This window comes from Ranitomeya variabilis, chromosome 1, assembly GCF_051348905.1.
Source record: "Ranitomeya variabilis isolate aRanVar5 chromosome 1, aRanVar5.hap1, whole genome shotgun sequence".
NCBI classification, from domain to species: domain Eukaryota; kingdom Metazoa; phylum Chordata; class Amphibia; order Anura; family Dendrobatidae; genus Ranitomeya; species Ranitomeya variabilis.
In genome coordinates, this window is record NC_135232.1 from 256,377,105 (window position 1) to 256,402,039 (window position 24,935).

The following is a 24,935-nucleotide window of genomic DNA, read 5'->3' on the forward strand; positions in this document are numbered from 1 at the left end:
ACAGAAGGATGGCTGCATGGTAGCTAAAAGAAGGGGAACGGGAATTTGTGGTTATTTTTATTCATTTATTTTTTGTAAGGGGCGAAATCTATGGCAAATCTGCACCACATCCGTGGCAATATATTCATGCATTACCTGTTGACTTTGCCACAGCTATATCATATTTGGAAATCTACAGCAGAAATATCTACTATATTTACTGGACCTTGTGGTACCTCTTGAGTAAGATCCACATTAAAAAAACAGCAAATTACCCATGTCTGATATGTGAGTTTGGAAAATTTTTTTAATTTTTTTTTTTTAATCAGATTCTTTTTACTCAAACATTTTCAAGTCCTTACAGCTGCAGGGAGTTTCTAATTTTTTATTCAAATCTGTGTTACACGGGTTTTGCTTTGGTGTGCTTGTACTACAAAATATACCTTTTGTATTGAGATGGATGACAATGACAATCCAGTGTATTAGCAGTGTACCCTCATTTGTTGTCGTTTGAGCAGGATCTGCGCTAAAATCTGCAGAAATTGTGTTTTGTCTGATTTTATGGACTATTCTCTCCACTTGCATTTTATTCTTGTCAGGTAAACTGACTGTTTGTCTAAGTACAACAAGGGCAATGACAAAATTCTTATTAATACTAATCTGTGTTACATTTGTTTCATCATGCATATCAGACTCTGCTCCAATCTAGTTTACATATCTAGTGCACATGGAGGAAAGTTTAGGATTTTGTATAGGGGAAATAAATTGGACTGTGCAGTGGATAAACACTGAAGAATGGAGATCAAGTCTGGAGAAACACCCTGTGCTTCAGATAAATAATCTGGAACTCCTCTTTGCAAATGTCTCAGCGGAGGGGGCTAGTTTTATAACCATGAGTGACATGAGACTTAGCTGCATGGCGGGATCTGGTCAAGTACAACACCTAAGAGTGCTCTAGCACTTATTGTACAATGCATTACATATGTTTAACCCATCACTTGTCTGAGTGTGATTGCGCATAACCATAAGACTTACTCCTATGCAGTCTGTTCTGTCTTTTACTTTAGAAATTGACTCTTCAAGCTCGACACTTTCCAGTGACTCAAAAGGCACATCTGAAGATACTAAAGCAGCTAGCGTGAAGCCAGACAAAATGGAAGAGACCCTGACCTGTATTATTTGCCAGGAATTGCTGCACGATTGTGTTAGGTACATTAACACAGGTTCTAGCATTTCTTAAACCCAATCATTTGTCATTTAAAAAGTTATCAGTTACTGCTATCTTGTCGATGCTGTCCCCAGTGTACCCACAAAAATTGTAACAAGTGTGTGACTGTAATAAAACTTGGCTACGGCCAGGATCAAAAAGCCTGCTGGCCATCAGTTTAACCCACTAGATTGCATAGTTAATAGCCACTTCAGCATTGAAGTCCATAGATGGAACCCCCCTCTGTCAATCAGTCCATAGATGCTCTGTCATGTAATGGGTTACCATGGCAGTCAGCACAGGTTGTGCACTACTTTCATGTTGATAGCCTATCTTTTGTATAGGTCATCAATAACATACCTGGCACCCCCACCAACCAGCTGAAGCTGGCAGTGGCCAGATTTGATTAGTTGTGGAGCTGCACAGCTCAGCTCCATCAACTGTATATTCGCTACAGTGCGGCATTGCTGATACACTTTTATTCATTCGAATAGTGGCATATGTGCAGTGCTTCACCGCAACCACTATATGGATGACAGAGCTGTGTTGTCCCGCTGCGCAACTGATCACTTCCGGCCACCGACTGCATTGGGAACAGCTGAGCGGTGGGGGAGCTGGTGTCACCACCCTCCTATCTGATATCTATTACCTAACCTAATAGGCCATCAAGGTAAATTACTGGACATCTCCTTTAATAAAGACACCCAGGTGTGTCATTGCATCCGCCTATTAGGCCATAATTAAATTATGGAGGCAACATTAAATCCAGCTTCCCGTTGAAGACATCTTTGAGGTGTTTGGAGCTCGGAGAACGCTGCGTCATGGCGTGAAGCAATCACAGAATAGAATGATCCTGATCAACGGACTGTGCCTATATCGAAGGGTGCGTAGTCATCTGAAACGTGTCGTTGTCACATGTCCTGTATGCTGTACTGTTTGATTTTTCTTTTTTTTTTTTTTGGTCCTCTTCCAAGCACTTTTGTGACTAACAAAATATATCCACAGTCCGTTGAGCTGGATCCTTCTGTTCTGTGATGACTAAATTATATCTAACGTTTTCCAATGTAAATAGTCATCCTGCAATGTTTCCTTGTGAGCAGCATTGCTAGTATGCTTAAGACGCATTGTAAATATCACCTACTATGCACAGCAGCTGGTGCAAGTGTCTGTATTATGCTCATGTCCTAGAATGCCACAACTTACAGGTATGAAATATTGAAACGTGTAAATGGGCCTTAATGCATTTGTACAGTTTTTTTTATTCTGTGTTGAGTAATATTGGTTGGCTCAAATTGTTGCTTATGTGAAGAACTTTAATATAGATGCAGTAATTTCTTAAGTAAAGAGTTTTGATAGTGTTTAATCAATTGTTTGCATTAAGTAGTTACTTTGTGTAATGGTGTCTTGCTTTTCTAGTTTGCAGCCATGCATGCACACTTTCTGTGCTGCCTGTTACTCCGGCTGGATGGAGCGCTCATCCCTCTGCCCTACCTGCAGATGTCCTGTAGAACGCATTTGTAAAAACCACATACTTAACAATCTTGTGGAAGCATATCTGCTCCAGCACCCAGGCAAGTTACTTTCCATAATTGATGTCCTTCAATATTAGCATGTCAGATAAAATGCGCCCACTTCTATCTGATAAATCTTTCCCTGCTAAATCCAGAAAAGTGTCGAAGTGAAGAAGACAGGCGTAGTATGGATGCTCGAAATAAAATCACACAAGATATGCTGCAGCCCAAGGTGCGGCGGTCATTTTCTGATGAAGAAGGAAGTTCTGAGGATCTGCTTGAGCTATCTGATGTTGACAGTGAATCTTCAGACATTAGGTTTGTAGTTGTTACTATTATGTTGTAGAACTGTCTTCTTTGTTAAACTTGTGGTGTTTTAATTTTTCTTTTTCTAAGATTTTTGCCTTGCATGGTCCTTACAAAAATACCATACAGATGCATGTACCCCAAAACTTTAAAGCACCACTCTTGCTTTTATTTTTTATTTTTTCAGCACTGGAGTGGTGCAACCAATCTAAGGTCCCTGCCTCTAATCTTATACTTTCCACTGCCGACTTCACCTTTTATTTTCACCATTCCAGTCCTGCGACACCATCTTGTGACCGCAACTTCTGATTGATTGGAAGTCAGAAGTAACGGTCAGAAGCACTCAAAAAAGTCTATGGGGGCCAGAACAAGACTCTCATAGACTTGCATCGAAAAGTGACCTCCGGCTCGCTCCAGCAAACACTGTAGCAATCTGGCAGATCACAACCTGCTGCAGACCAACCAGAGCGGCGCTGATGGAAGGTCAAGATCGCAGTGGGTAAGTATAAAACTAGGGTGAACGAAATTAAAAAAAACAAACCAAAAATGCTGGAGTGATGCTTTAACAAAAGTAACAATGATGGAGATGGCAATTTTATATTTTATTATTGGTAACTGTATTTTGTCTAGCTATTTGTTTTCTGTGTATTTTTATTCACCCTCAGCCAGCCCTATACAGTGTGTCGGCAATGCCCGGGGTATGGTAGACACAATATGCAGCCCAATCCTTATCCACTTCCAATTGAGACTGAAGCAATGCGGACATTAGGTGATGCCCCTTCTACCTCTGCCAACTTTCCTGCAGGTTTGTATGCAAATTCCTACATTGACTTCCCAGTACAATGTATTTGAGGAGTGGTAGTCTATATAGAAATAACAATAAACCTATATATGGATAATTAAAGCAGAAGAAAACCGTTTCCAACAGTGTTTGTCAGCCTATGCTTTTCTGTGTTCCCTGAAGTGGTCTTACATAGAACAGGTGTTTTTCTTCCTTTGATTTTATTTTTCTGTTTTGACTGGTGGGCTTTGCAAGACATTATTATACTGGTCTCCAGTTATAGACAGTGGTGAAGGGCTTCTGTTATAGGCAATTGCCGAACTGCCAAAGATGGGTCTCATCTGATAGCCAAGGATATGGCTGATCTCCTGGGACATGCACAGAACAAAGGACCATGTTGTCTTTTAATACCACCATATATCATATAGAATTTTGGTTTTCTTTGCAGTTGCCCAGGAATACGTATGTTCTTCCCAGGGAAGTCATGTGATCTGTACGTGCTGCTTTCAGCCAATGCCAGACAGAAGGAGCGAACGAGAGCAGAACCCACATGTGGCACCTCAGCAATGTAAGCAGTGTACCAAGTTTTGAGGGTTTTTTTTTTTTCTTTTACTGGTTTGCTTTGACTTGGTAATGGCTGATTCTACTAATAATAGCCCTAAACTCTATCTACCTGAAAATAAAGCTCAGTGTCTTGGCAACAACACAAAGGGCTTTGCAAATTATAAGGCCAATTTGCATTCTAACCCGTCACATGTTTGCTTCCTCCAGATTTTTTTCAGGTGTGTGCTAATCCTTGACCTTATTTTGCTTCCACAGGCACTGTATGTTTGCAGTCTTTCTGCCACGTGTATTGGGGGTGCACCAGAATGGGCTGCTTAGGCTGTCTTGCTCCATTTTGTGGTAAGCTGCTCACACCTGTGCCAGATTGCCATTCCTCTTGTCATTTAGTGGTCCATATAGAAGTTCATAATTATAGAATGCAACCTAATGTCAAGAGAACTCGTAATGTACATCATATAGCAAGTGTTTTAAAGAGGTTGTCCAGTGAGAATATATTAATGACCTATCTTTAGAATGGGTCATCATTATCAGACTGTGGGGGGGGTCTCACTCAACACCCCCACTGATCAGCTGTTAATAGCTTCATTGGTGGCCATATGCAAACACATGGGGTAGATCTGCACTGTGCAGCCTCATTCAGTGTCAAGTGGTTGGGTACTGCAGATCAGTTCCTATTTTCCTTGAATGAAAACTGTTCTGCAGTACCCGGCAGCAGCCACTACACATTGAATGGAAGCTTCGCAGTTACATCTCTGTTCAATGTGTTTACATCTGGCTTCCTCCAGCTGATCAGTGGAGATGCTGGGTATCTCTCCCTCACCATTCTGATACTAACCTCTTGATTGGTTAGGTCATCAGTGTATTCTGACCGGACATTTAAATGAATGGTTACTCAAATTCATTCACTCTTAATTGATTTTCTAGCAAGAAAGCACCAAGAGTAATTCTGGATAAAATGACACCGTTTTTATTTGTATTGCCCAATGTTAAGCTTTACACGTAAGCGGAGTGTGCTTTCCCCAGGAGCCAAATAATGCAGAATACATGTGCAGAAAAACAGGAGTATTTAGATCACATAGAAGGATTATGAATTCTCTTTTCAGTATTATTCCCAAACTGATGTCTTTGTAGTAAGGGCATAAGTGCTTGATTCATGTTCCTGAGCCAAATTAAAACCATTGCTTTTATTCTTTTCTTTTTAGAGTTAAATCTTGGAGAAAAATGTTTGGACTCTGTCCTGAACAATAACAACTATGAGTCTGACATTCTAAAGGTAACAACTAACCACTGATGCCCAAGGTCCCAAAAAATCCATGTACATGTGCTGTTGTACAGGGCTCAGACTAGTAATAAATCTACACATGCCCACAACCCTCACAGCTGCTGTTACAAGGATGAGCCAGTACCTGCTGATTTATTGCACCTGCTTTCGTCTCTTTTCTTGGAAAAGATTCAGTATAACTTGTAAATTATTCATTGAAATCCCTGGTGATTGTATGCATACGAGTCCAGTGGGCGGTCCTACTCCGTGATTGACAGCCATAATTGCATGCACAGTCATACAGAGAAGACTTGATCACTGTATAGAACCGCCCACTGGACTCATGCATACAATCACCAGGGATTTCAATGAATAAAATGCAAGTTTTACTGAAACATTTGCCAGAAATATATACATCAATCTGATCAGCTGCTCTATATAATTCTGTATGCAGATGGTATACCATTTTCAACATTACATTGTCCCTTTTAAGTAAAATAAAAATTGACCAGATTCTATTTTTTTTTTTTTTAAGTTGACCGTGTGTATTCTCTGGGTTGAGTATTAAGCCACGCGCACACCACCGTATCTTCCGTCCGAGTGTGATCCAACAAAACATCAGATCACACTTGCACCAATGTGATTCTATGGGGCCACGCACATGTCCGATTTTTATGTTTTTTTTCTTCCTCGGACCAAGTTGGTCCAAGGAAAAAAAAAAAAAAATTGCAGCATGTCAGAGATTGATCCAATATTTTGATCGCACTGTCATTCAAGTCAATGAGTGCGTGAAATCATCTGACTGCACTCAGATGTCATCAATTCCAAGTCCAATTTCTGCACACTGACACAATGATCTTCTCCTTTTGCTCAGTTTCTCTAATTTGACAGAATTGGATCACCCTAAGCTGACAATCTGATCAAATTTTGATCATTGTAATTTGCATAATCGGCCCAATTCTCTCTGAGAGAATCGATGGCCATGTGCACCTGGCCTTGGCCCTTTTGCTCTTCAGTCTTTGTAGTGGTGATATCATGATTAGTCTAACTAAAAGATACATACTAAGAGGTAGCAGGTGATGACTGCTGGCCTATAGACTGATCCAGCTGGGCTCTAAAACACTAGACTACTGTAAAGTACTATTTTTATCAGCAAATGTATAGTTTACAACTGCTGACATTTGAGATAGAGTAGAGCCATAGTGAAAAATACATTCTCTCACCTACATACTAACTGCACTCCGTTTGCAAACAGATTTTCAACTTCTGATAATAAAATAAAGTCACCGCGTATTTTACTTATTCAGTCATATATTTTAAAAGGTAGGAGGTTTATTTCTTATTTTGTCATAGAGAAAACTTACAAATCATTCTTAAAGAGAATCTGTCATTAAGTTTTTGCTACCCCGTCTCAGAGAATCACGATGTAGGAGAAGACACTGACTCCAGTGCTGTATCTCTTACTGGGCTGCTTGCTGCAGTTTTGGTTAAAAACGGTTTCTCTGTTACAGATCTAGCAGTTCCCTGAATGCTGAGCTCTGTATAACCCCGCCCACACCCCTGATTGGCAGCTTTCTGTGTGCAATGTGCATATGCAGATAGCTGCCAATCAGAGGTGAAGGCGTGATTTGACTAACTTGCAGCTGACCAATGAATCCTCTGTTTTTAATTTCCTGTAGTTGAAATAATAATTTTTATAAACTAAAAAAACGATAAGCAGACAAGTGATTTATCACTGGAATCCGGGTCTCTGCCCCTATATTATGCTCCTCTCAGATAGATAGTTAGTTAAAAACCTGATTACGTCTAAGGTGCATTCACAATGCAAGATTATAAGCAAGCTCTTAGGAACGTTAGTTTTCCAATAACCGTGCCGTTTATACAGGCTGCTGCTCTTACAACAAATGAGCAAAGCGCTCATTCACTAGGTAAAATGCTCTTTTTGGCTTGGTTAAAGGGACTTTAAGCACAGGATGACTGCTCAAACCAATTACAGACGCCCGGGGCACTAAGGTGGGTCCAATCATTTAACTACACCTTCCCTTCTGCTCTTTTCCATCTGTCGCTGGCTCTATGAAGCCAGACCAATGGAAAAAAAAGAAAAGAAAATGGCTTGCTCTCACCAGGCCCGATGAACAGTAATAGTTTTTATTAGAACGTATGCAGTAAAATCAGGGAGAACGTGTCCATGTAGGATGACAGCTGTTTCGCGCGCACCCGCGCTTCCACTAATCTGATGGCATAGAGGAAATGAGGTAACCATTTATGCAAAAGAAACCCCCTCCCATCTAATGACATCACACATAACAATCCCCTCCTATACAAAATGTGAGTACAAAAACATAACCCAAAAGAAAAAACTATTGTTACAACTTAGATTAAAACAATGCAGCTTAAATCCAAAATAAAGGGGAAAGTGAGAAGGGAAAATCAATATGTACTGTAATATTTATGACAAATTAATCTATGAAAAGACCGACATGTCGATTCTCTCATTCAGGCCCATTGGTCCTACGGCATCCGTACGCATTATCCATATTGCCTCACGTCTCAAAAGGAGCCTATTCAGATTACCGCCCCCCTGTGGTAGACACCCTTTCTAAGCCTACAAAGGAAAGCGATTTAATATCGCCATGATGTACCTGCCTGACATGATTACTGAGACGGGGAACCAGAGATGTCAATCAAAGAAGAGAGGAGAATAAGGGAAATCAAGCAGATGGGAAGGTGTGGTTAAATGATTGGCCACACCTTAGTGCACCCAACACATGTGCTCTGTGGGAACCGTCTTTCTGTGCTGACAGTCCCTTTAAAAGATCATCGTTCTCAGCAGAACATTGTCCTGTGTACTCAAGACCTGTGCTGCCGAGAGCAATGACCGTTCCAGTGAACATTGGCTATGTATTGCTTGGTGTACTGTGCACATCAGAAACCTGGTCTGCCTGTCTACAAGTTATTAAATAATTGGAAATCTGCAGACATGCTGCCGGTCGGCTGGTGTAAACCCAGCTTTACTTGCATGCTATTTATTTGCTGCTGTCTGAATTTAGAACCAGTGAATATAGCACAAATATTGCTTAACCTGTATTGCCATTTATTGCAGCTTCCATGTAGGCAGCGTTTATTGCAATTTGATTGTATATTGGTAAATGTCTTATATTTCCAAAATAATTTGAGGACAAAAAATGACCTAATCTGGCACAAACGCTTTAAAAAATGCCGCTGCCTGGGTAGGGTGCAAACTTGATTAATTTCAACACTCCCTGCAAACAGCTCATATTACAGGCATTTTGGCCTCAAATAGCTATTTGAGTCTGCCAGAACAGGAGCTGCTTGTACCGTTAATTTTGGCTCATGGAGGAGGGTCCTGAGCAAGGGATTTCCCTTTATGATGTCTATACCCACTACCATAGGGACAGAGGTTGTTTTCATAAACTAATGCTTCTAGAGAGCGTAACAAATACAAGTACAACCACTAGATGGTGGTATGTACTCACTATCTACAGAACACTTCCCGTCACGGCGAAAACAACTGTTTATTTAGCGCCTTGTTTGTTAGGGAACTTCCCCTCCTAAATCTTTGGCCTCTTCCCACAGCTCCCCGGCATTTTTTTTTGTAAGGCATTATGTAAAATGTTACTTCTAATAGTCTACTTTGGTTCACCAGCCGAGCTGCTAGTTGTTCCAAATGTCATGGGTAGACTTGTGTTATATACTTTACAGTCGGTAGTTCAGCCTGGCATGGATAGGCTGATACTTGTCATTCACAAGATATACAGTTAAGTCCATGTATATTTGGACACAGACATTTTTCTAATTTTGGTTATAAACATTACTCCAATAAATTTTAAACAAAACAATTCAGATGCAGGTGAAGTTCAGACTTTCAGCTTTCATTTGGGGGTATGCACATTAAAATTGGATGAAGGGTTTAGGTTTCAGGTCCTTAACATGTGCCTCCCTGTTTTTAAAGGGACCAAAAGTAATTGGACAGATTAAATAATAAATAAAATGTTCACTTCAAGTACTTGATTGAAAACCCTTTGTTGGCAATGACTGCCTGAAGTCTTGAACTCATGGACATCACCAGACGCTGTGTTTCCTCCTTTTTGATGCTCTGCCAGGCCTTCACTGCGGTGGTCTTCAGTTGCTGTTTGTTTGTGGGCCTTTCTGTCTGAAGTTTAGTCTTTAAATGCATGCTCAATTGGGTTGAGATCCGGTGACTGACTTGGCCATTCAAGAATATTCCACTTCTTTGCTTTAATAAACTCCTGGGTTGCTTTGGCTTTATGTTTTGGGTCATTGTCCATCTGTAGTATGAAACGACAACCAACCAGTTTGGCTGCATTTGGCTGGATCTGAGCACACAGTATGGCGACTCTGAATACCTCAGAATTAATTCGGCTGCTTCTGTCCTGTGTCACATCATCAATAAACACTAGTGACCCAGTGCCACTGGCAGCCATGCATGCCCAAGCCATCACACTGCCTCCGCCGTGCTTTACAGATGATGTGATATGCTTTGGATCATGAGCTGTACCACGCCTTCGCCATACTTTTCTCTTTCCATCATTCTGGTAGAGGTTGATCTTGGTTTCATCTGTCCAAAAAATGTTCTTCCAGAACTGTGCTGGCTTTTTTAGATGTTTTTTAGCAAAGTCCAGTCTAGCCTTTTTATTCTTGATGCTTATGAGTGGCTTGCACCGTGCAGTGAACCCTCTGTATTTACTTTCATGCAGTCTTCTCTTTATGGTAGATTAGGATATTGATACGCCGACCTCCTGGAGAGTGTTGGTCACTTGGTTGGCTGTTGTGAAGGGGTTTCTCTTCACCATGGAGATTATTCTTCTATCCTCCACCACTGTTGTCTTCCGTGGGCGCCCAGGTCTTTTTGCATTGATGAGTTCACCAGTGCTTTCTTTCTTTCTCAGGATGTACCAAACTGTAGATTTTGCCACTCCTAATATTGTAGCAATTTCTCGGATGGGTTTTTTCTGTTTTCGCAGCTTAAGAATGGCTTGTTTCACCTGCATGGAGAGCTCCTTTGACCGCATGTTTACTTCACAGCAAAACCTTCCAAATGCAAGCACCACACCTCAAATCAACTCCAGGCCTTTTATCTGCTTAATTGAGAATGACATAATGAAGGGATTGCCCACAACTGTCCATGAAATAGCCTTGGAGTCAATTGTCCATTTACTTTTGGTCCCTTTAAAAACCGGGTGGTACATGTTAGGGTATGTTTCCACGGTAAGTAAACGCTGCTTGTTTGACGCTGCAGCGTCAAACAAGCAGCGTCCAGATGTTCCAGCATAGTGGAGGGGATTTAATGAAATCCCGTCTCCACTATGCGTGGAAACCCGCACGCGGCGGCCCTGCGACTCCAGACATGCTGCGCGTCTTTTCAGAACGCAGCATGTCCGTACACCTTGCGGGGACGCAGCGTCCCCGCAAGGCATATCACAGGGCCCTATGGCGAGGGGTGCGATGATCCCGGATGTGTACTGTACACATCCGGCACCATCGCGTCCCAGAAAGGGGGCGGGGCTTAGCGCCGAGCGGCTTCGCCGCTGCGGCGATACCGCCGCCCCTCCGGACCGTGGAGCCATACCCTTAAGGAGCGGAAGCTCCTAAACCCTTCATCCAATTTTAATGTGGATACCGTCAAATGAAAGCTGGAAGTCTGAGCTTCAACTGCATCTGAATTGTTTTGTTTAAAATTCTTTGTGGTAATATAACCAAAATTAGAAAAATGTTGTCTCTGTCCAAATATATATGGACCTAACTGTAGTATAGTAGATTGCCCACATTATTTTCACAAAAATCTGATGGGATCCCGTTACAGGTTAGTATGAAAACTCATGCAATTTAATTTTTGGTTTTTTTTAAAGGAGCAATAAGTCTGAAATCTTTGGCTGCAAATATTCTCCAGTGTGTGAATATCAGGATGTAATCTTAATGCCATAATTGAGTTTTTTTCCTCATCTACCTCTCCCTTCCTTTTTTCAATGTTTACCAACTATATAATCATGTTAGTTGCAAAGGATACAAAAACACCCCATATAACTGCACCATGACCCAGCTCTGCATAGGAAAAGGTCTAAACTGCTATGTTTCTGTTTTGCAATGTCAGTGCTGCTAACACATCTGTATGGACTTTATCTCCTTAGAATTACCTGGCATCCAGGGGTTTAACGTGGAAAGACTTACTGCATGAAAGTCTTGCAGCAGTTCAGCGAGGTGTTTTTATGCTTCCTGGTAAGTAGACGGCAGATAATTTTCGTTTATAATGGTCCATAGATAAATATATATGATTTTCCCTGTAAATCCATGCTTTAGCGATAGCATGTTAGACACTTCAGAACAGTGAAAATTATAATGGGCATACTGCCTATAACTGCAATGCTCATTATGCCCACTAGATAGCGCTATTGCTGTCCCTGAATCTGCAGGTCTGTATTTTTGTACCCTTTGATGGGGTTGTCCATCACTAGTTCATCAATGCCAAACAAGCTACCCTATATACATATTGACCTTGAGGAAGACACCGCAGGCCTCAGCAAACAGAACAGCCTGATTGAAATCCACTAAACCCACCACCCCGGGAACCTTGTACAGCCTCCCTACTAGGTAGGGTAAGACTTAGGTCAGTGCACAGCAGGGTCTAGGGATCTGCTTGGTGTCTAGTATATTTTGTATTCCATTCACCATTTTCCTTGTTAGTTCCTCATACATGGGGTATGGTATGGAGTGTTAACCTCTATTTAAGAGTGTATAACTTGATGTGTAATATCATACTGTATTATATAACGCCCATATGCTGGGAATAGTGGTTTGGTTATCTGTACATTAATGTGCATAGGCTGTTTAATGTTGTGTGCAATATTATAGCATTTATCTGGTATCTATATGGACCCCTTACCCCAGGTCATATTTTGGGGTTTTTAAATGTTTTTATGTTGTTGTGTTTGTTTCCTAAAATAAAGATGTTTTTTGTATAAATTTTAAACTGTTGTGGTGATCCCATTTCTCATGCATACACTTTGCTCTATTTTGTACCCTATATACTCGAGTATAAGCCGACCCGAGTATAAGCCGAGACCCCTAATTTCCAGGACGTCCCCCTGACAGCACGCTGGAGGACGTCCTCCTCCTCCTTGCTGGGACAGGAAACAACACGAGAGGTTAAAAGGTCCCACTCCGCCCCCTTTCCTTTAGTGTTTTTCCTGTCCCTGCATGGAGGGACACACGAGAGATCAAGCTTACCGGAGGGCTCAGGGGGATCGTGCGGCTGGTCCAAAATCCTTCCCCCTCGTCGGTAGCCCAGGGCACATACTCCCCGGGTGGGAGTCCCTGCGTCCAGAGACCAGTCGAGCGGACGCGCTCCTGGGTGAGCCGCTTCCTCCCAGGGGGAGGCTCTCGGCTCAGGCGCCAGGAAGGACAAGAGGCGCCGGCGCCAGGATGGGCGCAGAGGTCCGCATGCTCTTATACGAGCAGGCAGGGGCAGCAGAACCTCCCGGCTTCAGCGTGCGTTCCACTGCGTGGAACGCGGAAGTAAGTGATATAGCGCTTCCGGTGACGTCAGCGGCATCAGATCCGGTACATTCGGCGGCAGGGTATGCGTTCCACAGGGTGGAACGCTAAAGCGTATATAAAAAGGCACCAGATTTAAAAATAGGCGCCGGCGTTCTACAGGTTGGAGTGAGCTCTACATTAACCAGGACGCAGGTGCATGCAAGTGAAACAGCCGGAGAGGAGGTCTGCAATGCCAGAGACAAGGGGTAAGTGCAGCAGTGCTGCAAAATCCCTATATACATATATCTAGCAGGAGACGTTCTATTTATATGATATATATATTTATATTTAAACAGAGGATGTGGATCCCAGGAGTGAGGAGACTGGGGTAAGTGCGCATAGCGCATATTACCTTTCTCACTTATTCCTAAGTCACTAAGATGTACTCATTCTTATACTTAGGATAAGGAGACTCAACAGACATCCCTGTCAGTGGCAAAAAAGTCAGGCAAAGCACTGACAAAGTCCAGACGATGTTCCATATGTAATGCTAAATTACCAGAGGCACATAAAAAGGAATTATGCGAGTCCTGCATTTCCAGAGTTGTAAGAGAAGAACAACCATCATTACTATCTGAAATGAGGTCTTTAATCCGGGAAGAGGTACAAAATTCATTGGCTTCCATGACACAGCGGTACCCCTCCAGCCCAGGTCGGAGCCGTAAAAGGCCACGGTTGGATCTGGACCAAGATGATGAGGAAGTGCTTTCTAAAGAAGAATCTGATGGGAGAAGTTCGGATCAAGAAGAAGGAGAACTACCATTAGAGGAACAGGATCAAGGAAGAAAATTTCTATTCCATGTGGAAGAGACGGAAGATCTAGTGCAGGCGGTGAGAAATACAATGCAAATGAAAGAAGAACCGCGGCCGAAATCCAGACAAGATTTGATGTTTGGAGGACTGACATCACAAAGACAGACGGTATTCCCTGTGAGTGATCACCTCAAACAGATGATATTACAAGAATGGAAAGATGCTGAACGTAGACTGATAGTATCGCGAGAATTTAAAAGTCGTCTACCATTTGATCCGGAAGACATCAAGGCATGGGAGGAAATTCCGAAGATCGACGTGCCTATAGCCAAAGTTACTAAAAAAACGGCTATTCCATTCGAGGACTCTTCTAGTCTCAGAGACGCTATGGACCGCAAAGCAGATATTCTGTTGCGCCGTTCATGGGAGACGTCGGCAGCACTGATAAAAGCTAACATTGCAGCCACATCAGTAGCTAGATCAATGTATTTGTGGATGGGGCAGTTAGAGGAACATTTGGTGAATAAAACCCCACGGGCCGATTTGATTTCCTCCTTACCCATCATAAAATCTGCCACAGCCTTTATGGCGGACACATCAGCAGAGTCCGTTAGATTTGCGGCCAGAAATAGTTCGTTATCCAATGCGACTCGTAGAGCTATATGGCTCAAATCTTGGTCAGGGGATAATGCATCAAAAAACAAATTATGTGCTATTCCCTTTTCAGGGTCCAAGGTATTTGGACAAGCATTAGATGATATTCTGGAATCCGCATCAGATAATAAAAAAGGTTTTCCTGAGGAAAAACCGAAAAAATTCCAGCCATTTCGGAAGAGACCTCCACCTCGAAGTTCCTATAAATTCAAGCAGCCGGATTATAGAGAACAGTGGAGACCCAGCAGAGGTTCCTATAGAGGTGCCTATTCTGAGAACCGAAGGGGAAGAAACTCCCTGTTTGGGTCAAGCCCTAGATCTAGGAGACAATGACGCCATAGGTATAGGGGGCAGGCTCAGTCTCTTTCTGGACAACTGGAAAGAAGTGACAAAAAATGCCTATGTCCTAAAAATCATTTCAGAGGGTTACAGGATAGAGCTCATATCCCCAGCACCACAGAGGTGTATCCCACCTACCAAGGTGGCAAAAGATTCACCAATGTTCATAGACATTCTGAAGTTGTTCAGTTCTCAAGTTATAGTGCGGGTCCCCACAACAGAAATAGCCAGAGGTCACTACTCTTCACTATTCTCAATCCCAAAGCCATCAGGGGAAACACGCACAATAATAAACTTAAAACCATTGAACGTCTATGTAAAATACAAAAGATTCAGAATGGAATCAATAAAAACAACGGTCCATCTCATAGACAAGGATGCGGTAATGTGTACGCTAGACCTAAAAAGTGCGTATCATCAGGTTCCAATCCATGCAACATCTCAGGAGCTTCTGAGGTTTTCTGTAAAGTTTCCGGACCAAACCTGCCACCTTCAATTTCAAGGTCTCCCGTTCGGCCTGGCGTCAGCACCGAGGATATTTACAAAATTGGTGGCGGAAGTGGTGGCATACTTAAGAAACGAAGGAGTTACAATAATTCCTTATCTGGACGATTTTCTGCTGGTAGCCAGAACAAGAAACATCTTAATCCTACACAGAGATCGAGCCATTGCAGTCCTAAAATATCTAGGTTGGGTCGTGAATCAAGAAAAATCTCACATGAAACCCGAATCTCGGAAGGTATTTTTGGGAGTTCTTCTAGATGCCACCACAAGACAATCCTTTTTGCCAAGAGAAAAACAGGTGTCAATAAGAGCATTAATCATGGAATTCATAAAGCACCAGGTCACTATAAGATCAGCCATGAAGGTCTTAGGGAAGATGACAGCCTGTAGCACTTGCGTAAGGTGGGCACAGGCTCACTCAAGATTGCTACAGGATCAGGTTCTCTCGGCATGGGATCGACGTCAGTCATCACTGGACAGAGTAATCCACCTATCAAAGGCAGTAAAAAAGTCATTGCACTGGTGGACACAATACAGCAACCTAAGAGTGGGGGTTCCATGGACCTGTACCCCGTGTGTGGTGATCACTACGGATGCCAGCCAGTGGGGTTGGGGAGCCCATCTAGAAGGATCATTCGTCCAGGGCAGATGGCCAAAGGATATCAGTCGAAGATCTTCAAACTACAGAGAGCTTTACGCTATTTGGGAAGCTCTAAGAAGGAATCACTCCCGTTTAAAAAACCAACATGTGAAAATCTTAACGGACAACATGACAGCAGTATCCTTCATAAGACACCAAGGAGGTCCCAGATACAAACCACTTCAGGAATTGGCACGGAAAATATTTTCTTGGGCAGAAAACACAGTCCTGTCAATCACAGCAGTCCACTTAGAAGGATCTCAAAACGTCCTGGCCGATTATCTGAGCAGGAAAGAAGTCTGTCCCACAGAATGGGAATTAAACCAAGAAATCTTTCACCAATTATGTCATCACTGGGGGACTCCCAGGATAGATCTATTCGCTACAAGAAAAAATTCGAAGGTGGCCAGATTCTATTCCCTCAACCCTACAGACATACCAGAAGCAGTCGACGCCTTGAGTCAAACATGGGTCGAACCACTATCCTATGCTTTTCCCCCAATAGCACTCATTCCGAGGGTCCTCAGGAAGATTCAGGAAGACCAAGCAACAGTTCTGATGATAGTACCATTCTGGCCAAGAAGGAGCTGGTTTCCATTGTTAGGAGCCATGGCGATGGACAGTCCAGTCAGTCTTCCTCTATGGAAGGACATGATTCATCAAGGGCCAGTGTTACATCAAAACCCGGAACGATTGCACCTTTCAGCATGGATCCTGAGAGGGACATCCTGAAATCGCGAGGGTTATCTGATGAAGTCATCTCAACGATCCAAGCTAGTCGTAAACCAGTAACTTCATCAATTTATTACAAAATTTGGAAGAAGTTCTGTATGAGAGGTGGCAGGTCGGCCGGAATGTCAGAAAACCCGGATGTGCCCAGAGTTCTGGATTTTCTCCAATCGGGATTTAATATGGGGCTGAGACCTAGTACCCTTAAAGTACAAATTTCAGCACTTAGCACATTTCTGGATTATCCATTAGCCTCTCACCCGTGGATAATGAGATTCATAAAAGCTGTCCAGAGATTACGTCCCACAGTTAGGCAATTAACTCCCCCTTGGGATTTAAATTTAGTACTCAGAGCCCTATGTAAAGATCCTTTTACCCAGAAAGATGACATGCCCATTGCAATAAGAACTTGGAAAACAGCCTTTTTGGTAGCTATTACGACAGCCAAAAGAGTAGGGGAAATACAAGCCCTATCAATTAGGGACCCGTACCTCCAGGTTCGTGAGGATCATATAATCCTAAAACTAGATCCATCATTTATTCCCAAAGTAGCTTCAGTACAAAACAGAAATCAGGAAATAATTCTACCCTCCTTTTGCAATAAACCCTCTAATACAAAAGAACAATCTTTACATTCTCTTGATGTCAGACAGGCAGTACTAGATTATTTAGAGGCCACTAGTACTTGGAGAAAGGATCCCAATCTTTTTGTCCTGTTTGGGGGTAAAAATAAGGGTAAAAAAGCATCCAAAACATCTATAGCTAGATGGATCACTACAGTAATCTCAAAAGCCTATGTGTCAGAAGGGGTAGATTGTCCTGTGGGAATAAAAGCCCATTCAACTCGGGCCATTTCAGCGTCATGGGCCGAACGGGCAGGGGCATCATTAGAACAAATTTGTAAAGCTGCGACTTGGGCCAGGGTGAACACATTCTGTAAACACTACAAATTGGATGTGTTAGCAAACCAACAAATGTCTTTTGGGAGAAAGGTTCTCCAGGCAGTTGTCCCACCCTAAAGGAGTTTCTTTGGTATTCTCCAGCGTGCTGTCAGGGGGACGTCCTGGAAAATGGGTATTATACCTACCGATAATTCGGTTTCCAGGAGTCCATCCTGACAGCACCGTTACTTCCCCCCCTTATGTATACTATGTCATATGCTGTAAATATGATTTGGTTAATAAAATTCAAATGGTATCTATCCATGGTGTGGTACTTGTCAAAACACTAAAGGAAAGGGGGCGGAGTGGGACCTTTTAACCTCTCGTGTTGTTTCCTGTCCCAGCAAGGAGGAGGAGGACGTCCTCCAGCGTGCTGTCAGGATGGACTCCTGGAAACCGAATTATCGGTAGGTATAATACCCATTTTTGCCACAAAAACTGGGAAAACTTAATGACTCGAGTATAAGCCTAGGGTGGAAAATGCAGCAGCTACCGGTAAATGTCAAAAATAAAAATAGATGCCAATAAAAGTAAAATTAATTGAGACATCAGTAGGTTAAGTGTTTTTGAATATCCATATTGAATCAGGAGCCCCATATAATGCTCCATAAAGTTCATGATAGGCCGCATAAGATGCTCCATATTAAAATATGCCCCATATAATGCTGCACAAATGCTGATTATGGCCCCATAGGATGCTCCATAGACACATTTGCCCCATATAATGCTGCACAAATGCTGATTTTGGCCCCATAAGATGCTCCATAGAGATATTTGCCCCCATATAATGCTGCACAAATGCTGATTATGGCCCCATAAGATGCTCCATAGACACATTTGCCCCATATAATGCTGCACATGGCCCCATAAGATGATCCATAGAAATATTTGCCCCATATAGTGCTGCACATGGCCCCATAAGATGCTCCATGGAGATATTTGCCCCCATTTAATGCTGCACATGGCCCCATAAGATGCTCCATGGCGATATTTGCCCCATATGTTGTTGCTGCGATTTAAAAAAAATAAAAAAAATAAAAAAATGACATACTCTCCTCTCGTCGCTCAGGCCCCCGGCACTTGCTATAGTCACCTGTCCTCCGTTCCACCTCTGGGCGCCGCTGTGTCTTCCCCATCCTCCGCACTGACGCTCAGGCAGAGGGCGGTGCACATTAATCGCATCATCACGTCCTCTGACCTGAGCGTCGCTGCAGAGGACGCAGAAGACACAGCGGCGCCTGCGGTGGAACGGGGAACAGGTGAATATAGCGCACTGCCCCCGCCATACTCACCTGCTCCCGGCGCGGTCCCTGCACGTCCCTGGTTCTCCTGGCGCCGGCAGCTTTTTCCCGTATTGAGCGGTCACATGGTACCGCTCATTACAGTAATGAGTATGCGGCTCCACCCCTATGGGAGTGGAGTGGGGTCCATATTCATTACTATAAAGAGCGGTACCATGTGACCGCTCAATACAGGAAGAAGCTGCCGGGGAACCAGGGACGTGCAGGGACCGCGCCAGGAGCAGGTGAGTATAATTAGACAGCTGCCGCTCCCCCTCCCCTGCCGACCCCTGGGAATGACTCGAGTATAAGCCGAGAGGGGCAATTTCAGCCTAAAAAAATGGGCTGAAATTCTCGGCTTATACTCGAGTATATACGGTATTCCTAAACTTGCTATTTTATGTTCTTCATATTAAAGTGGACTCTTTAACTGAATATGGAATGAAAACTTTTTTTTGCCTCTCCATTGTGGAGATATTAATGATCAAAGTATTTATCAATGACTGGGTCGGACTGGGACTCAGATTCAGCCCTGGCATTGGAGCACGCAAAGACCCACTTACTATGAAGTGAATGTGATCTATGCTCGTAAATTTTTGTGGATCGCTCGAGATATATATCACATTTACAGATTACAAACTGCCTGGAAGGGAACCTTTTAGATCAGATAACAATTTACCTGCAGGTTAATGGCATTAGAAAGGTGCCCAGCTGCTGTACTGAAAGTGCTGCACCCGGGACCAAAGAAACTTTTTTTTTTTTTTCTCCCTGGAGCATTTACAATCACCGCTAACAGCAGTGAGAGTAGCGTCTGTTGTAAGCACGCCCCGGCACTTTGACAGAGATGGCTGTGCACTGATGCACAGCCAGCTGTTGGTCAAGGAAGGCTCGCAGAAAGCAGGGGCCAGCCCGACCCACGAAAGTTACCTCACTATCTCTTGCAGGGCTGGTCTCTGCTCTCCCCATTCCCTCCTTAAAATGCGCACTAAAAGTGTGCTCTTAAAATGTGCACGAACAGTGCGCTCTCTTTCCAGCTAATCACTTCTCATTAAAGCTTGCGAAAATATGCACTGTCACTGTGCACTTGACAAGAATGTTGCACAGTGACAAGATTCTACTGAGCATACGTCGTAATTGGCAAGCTAAGCATCCTCAGTAGAGCAGGGGCTAGCCCAGCCCTTCAAATGGACATAACTGATGACTGAGACATTGTTTCAGCGTGGGGATAGAGGCTGCGACACTGATCGCAGCCTCTGCCTTCTGATGAGGAGTCGTTTCAGTATCCCAGCATGCAATGGGGATTCTCAAACAGATAATCATTAAAAAGGAAATGGCAAAAAAAAGAATAACTAAACCATGACTGTATTCCTGTTGCTTAGGCTAAGTTCACATTTGCGTATGTGTCCGCAGCGTATTGTATGCATGCGTAAACACATGCCAAAGCGCATGCAAAAGCATGCTTACGCCTGTACATCATCTTGCGCATGATGCAAAAAAAAATGCTGCGTGTGCATGCGTTTAAATGCGTTTTGGCATGCGTTTGCGTTGTTTATGCGCATGGTGGGGGGCTGTGACATCATTTTCTGGACATGCGCAGTCTAAAATACGCATGCGTATTGAATGCATGCGTACGCATGTCCTGGCGTATCAATGCGTTCCCATAGACAGAAATGCGTTTTTTGACACCATCGTCCAAATGCAGACTATTGCGCAATATTTTCTGCCTCAAAAAATGCAACATGTTGCGTTCGCCGGACACTGTCGCACACCGCAAAACGACGCATGCGTACGCATCCACATGCAAAAGCATGTCCCTGCGTACACAATGTTAAAGATATGTACGCATGCGGATGTATGCGGATCATACGCTGCGCACAGAAATGCTAAAGTGAAACCAGCCTTAGTGATTAATGTAAAATTAAAGGGGTTGTCCACTACTCGGACAATCCCTTCTCAATTACTATTATTTTATTCCTCTCAGTAAAGCAATAACACTTATACTCCCCTTCGATGTTGGCGCGTTCCAGGCAATCCCTGTGGCAATTTAGCAGCTGCTTCACTCTCCCCTCATAGCTGACATCTGAAGGAGGTGAGAGCAACTGCTGCTTTTGCTGGAATTACGCAAAAGCAAGGAGCGTGAAGGCAGCAATGATTGGCCACAGGGATTGCGTGACATAAAGTTACACAACCCCTGGAAGGGCCAGTGCTGACACTGCTGGAACTGCCCTTGCCCCGGAAGATGAGTATAAGTGTTATTATTTTAAAAGGGGTAACACCGGGATTTGGAAGGTGTTAACCCCTTAATCCCATATGACGTACTATCCCGTCAAGGTGACCTGGGACTTAATTCCCAGTGACGGGATAGTAAGTCATATGCGATCGGCCGCGCTCACGGGGCGAGCGCGGCCGGGTGTCAGCTATGTGCCAGGAGCGGTCACGGACCGCCCCCGGCACATTAACCCCTGGCACTCCGTGATCAGACATGATCGCGGTGTGCCGGCGGTACAGGGAAGCATCGCGCAGGGAGGGGGCTCCCTGTGTGCTTCCCTGAGACCCCCGGAGCAACGCGATGTGATAGTTTTTATCATATAAAAGCGCCAAAACATTAAAAAATGATATAAATGAGGAATCACTGTAATCGTGCTTACCCGGAGAATAAAAATGCTTTATCAATTTTACCAAACATGGAACGGTATAAACGCCCCCCCCCCCCCCCAAAAAAAGAAATTCATGAATAGCTGTTTTTTTGTCATTCTGCCTCACAAAAATCGGAATAAAAAGCGATCAAAAAATGTCACGTGCCCGGAAATGTTACCAATAAAAACGTCAACTCGTCCCGCAAAAAACAAGACCTCACATGACTCTGTGGACCAAAATATTGAAAAATTATAGGTCTCAAAATGTGGAGACGCAAAAACTTTTTTGCTATAAAAAGCGTCTTTTAGTGTGTGACGGCTGCCAATCATAAAAATCCGCTATAAAAAATGCTATAAAAGTAAATTAAACCCCCCCTTCATCACCCCCTTAGTTAGGGAAAAATAATAAAATTAAAAAAATGTATTTATTTCCATTTTCCCATTAGGGTTAGGGCTAGGATTAGGGTTGGGGCTAGGGTTGGAGCTAAAGTTAGGGTTAGGGTTTGGATTACATTTACGGTTGGGATTAGAGTTAGGGGTGTGTCAGGGTTAGGGGTGTGGTTAGGGTTACCGTTGGGATTAGGGTTAGGGGTGTGTTTTGGATTAGGGTTTCAGTTAGAATTGGGGAGTTTCCACTGTTTAGGCACATCAGGGGCTCTCCAAACGCGACATGGCGCCCGATCTCAATTCCAGCCAATTCTGCATTGAAAAAGTAAAACAGTGCTCCTTCCCTTCCGAGCTTTCCCGTGCGCCCAAACAGGGGTTTACCCCAACATATGGGGCATCAGCGTACTCGAGACAAATTGGACAACAACTTTTGGGGTCCAAGTTCTCTTGTTACCCTTGGGAAAATATAAATTTGGGGGGGCTAAAAATCATTTTTGTGGGGAAAACAAAAAGATTTTTTATTTTCATGGCTCTGCATTGTAAACTGTAGTGAAACACTTGGGGGTTCAAAGTTCTCACAACACATCTAGATAAGTTCCTTGGGAGGTCTAGTTTCCAATATGGGGTCACTTTTGGGGGTTTCTACTGTTTGGGTACATCAGGGGCTCTGCAAATGCAACGTGACGCCTGCAGACCAATCCATCTAAGTCTGCATTCCAAATGGCGCTCCTTCCCTTCCAAGCTCTGCCATGCGCCCAAACAGTGGTTGCCCCTCCCCCCACATATGGGGTATCGGCATACTCAGGACAAATTGGACAACAACTTTTGGGGTCCAATTTCTCCTGTTACCCTTAGGAAAATACAAAACTGGGGGCTAAAATATAATTTTTGTGGAAAAAAAAATATTTTTTATTTTCTCGGCTCTGCGTTATAAACTGTAGTGAAACACTTGGGGGTTCAAAGCTCTCAAAACACATCTAGATAAGTTCCTTAGGGGGTCTACTTTCCAAAATGGTGTCACTTGTGGGGGGTTTTAATGTTTAGGCACATCAGGGGCTCTCCAAACGCGACATGGTGTCCCATCTCAATTCCAGTCAATTTTGCATTGAAAAGTCAAACGGCGCTCCTTCCCTTCCGAGCTCTGCCATGCGCCCAAACAGTCGTTTACCCCCACATATGGGGTATCGGCGTACTCAGGACAAATTGCACAACAACGTTTGGGGTCCAATTTCTTCTCTTACCCTTGGGAAAATAAAAAATTGGGGGCGAAAAGATCATTTTTGTGAAAAAATATGATTTTTTATTTTTACGGCTCTGCATTATAAACTTCTGTAAAGCACTTGTTGGGTCAAAGTGCTCACCACACATCTAGATAAGTTCCTTAAGGGGTCTACTTTCCAAAATGGTGTCACTTGGTATCGGTGTACTCAGGACAAATTGTACAACAACTTTTGGTGTCCATTTTCTCCTGTTACCCTTGGTAAAATAAAACAAATTGGAGCTGAAATAAATTTTGTGTGAAAAAAAGTTAAATGTTAATTTTTATTTAAACATTCCAAAAATTCCTGTGAAACACCTGAAGGGTTAATAAACTTCTTGAATGTGGTTTTGAGCACCTTGAGGGGTGCAGCTTTTAGAATGGTGTCACACTTGGTTATTTTCTATCATATAAACCCCTCAAAATGACTTCAAATGAGATGTGGTCCCTAAAAAAAATGGTGTTGTAAAAATGAGAAATTGCTGGTCAACTTTTAACCCTTAACTCCCTAACAAAAAAAAATTTTGGTTCCAAAATTGTGCTGATGTAAAGTAGACATGTGGGAAATGTTACTTATTAAGTATTTTGTGTGACATATCTCTGTGATTTAAGGGCATAAAAATTAAAAGTTGGAAAATTGTGATATTTTCAAAATATAATTTCCCAAATTTCCATTTTTTTCACAAATAAACGCAAGTTATATCGAAGAAATTTTACCACTATCATGAAGTACAATATGTCACGAGAAAACAGTATCAGAATCGCCAAGATCCGTTGAAGTGCTCCAGAGTTATAACCTCATAAAGGGACAGTGGTCAGAATTGTAAAAATTGGCCCGGTCATTAACGTGCAAACCACCCTCGGGGCTTAAGGGGTTAAACACGTTCTAGTGGGTGACTAGCTAATCAGGGAATATTGATGTTCCTTGACTAATCCCCCCTCTTGTTGTGTGGGGGCGTGGGTGACATGATTTTCAAAAGCAATGTTACCACCTGCTCTTTGCAAACTTTGCAGCTGTCAGGATCCATCATCACTGCTGCATCCCTGTCAGTGCGCCAGTGGAGTCTGGGTACATATACTCTACTTCATGGCACGTTCCCATTGAAGTGGAAAAATGTCCACATGTGCAAAATTTGCAAAGACTCAATGGTGATGGTGGTTTAGGGGGGCTAGGGTAGCAGTAAGGTTCCCTTTAATGTGTATTGGGGGCTTTTGTGAGCAGAACCTAGCTAAAAAAAAATAATCTCTAAGGCTGGTTTCAAACTTGCGTTCCTGTGCGCTGCGGATGGCAGCGTACTTCCTCCTTGCTTCCTCCGTGAAGCTCCGCCTACTGCTGGCTGCGTCCTGCGTTTTCCCTGCTTACCTATCTTTAACATTGGGTACGCAGGGACATGCGTTGTATGCGGATGTGTCCACATGCAGTGATTTGAGGTGTGCGGCGACCGCACGGAAACGCCAAAAACGCATGGGAGAACATTAAAAGGTTTCTGGGGGGTATACAGGGGAAGTCAGGGGGCTATATAAGCATTAGTGGAATACAGCACATGTGTTAAATAAGGTGATGGTTTTAGTTGATATATAACAAAACTGGTGACAGGTTCCGTTTTATGTTATTGGTGTTCTGGTTTCC

At 43.1% G+C, this 24,935-nt stretch overlaps 1 protein-coding gene across 2 annotated transcripts in view; it reads left to right on the forward strand.

The window, feature by feature from the left end:
- CHFR (checkpoint with forkhead and ring finger domains) overlaps positions 1 to 24,935 on the forward strand; it is a 63,452-nt gene that overhangs the window by 21,305 nt on the left and 17,212 nt on the right. For both annotated transcript variants that reach the window (XM_077293361.1, XM_077293362.1), the window contains exons 8-15: positions 1,047 to 1,188; positions 2,603 to 2,757; positions 2,853 to 3,015; positions 3,669 to 3,808; positions 4,233 to 4,352; positions 4,604 to 4,687; positions 5,551 to 5,621; positions 11,780 to 11,867. In XM_077293361.1, the coding sequence (XP_077149476.1) occupies positions 1,047 to 1,188; positions 2,603 to 2,757; positions 2,853 to 3,015; positions 3,669 to 3,808; positions 4,233 to 4,352; positions 4,604 to 4,687; positions 5,551 to 5,621; positions 11,780 to 11,867 (963 nt within the window). The remainder of the gene's footprint in view (positions 1 to 1,046; positions 1,189 to 2,602; positions 2,758 to 2,852; positions 3,016 to 3,668; positions 3,809 to 4,232; positions 4,353 to 4,603; positions 4,688 to 5,550; positions 5,622 to 11,779; positions 11,868 to 24,935) is intronic.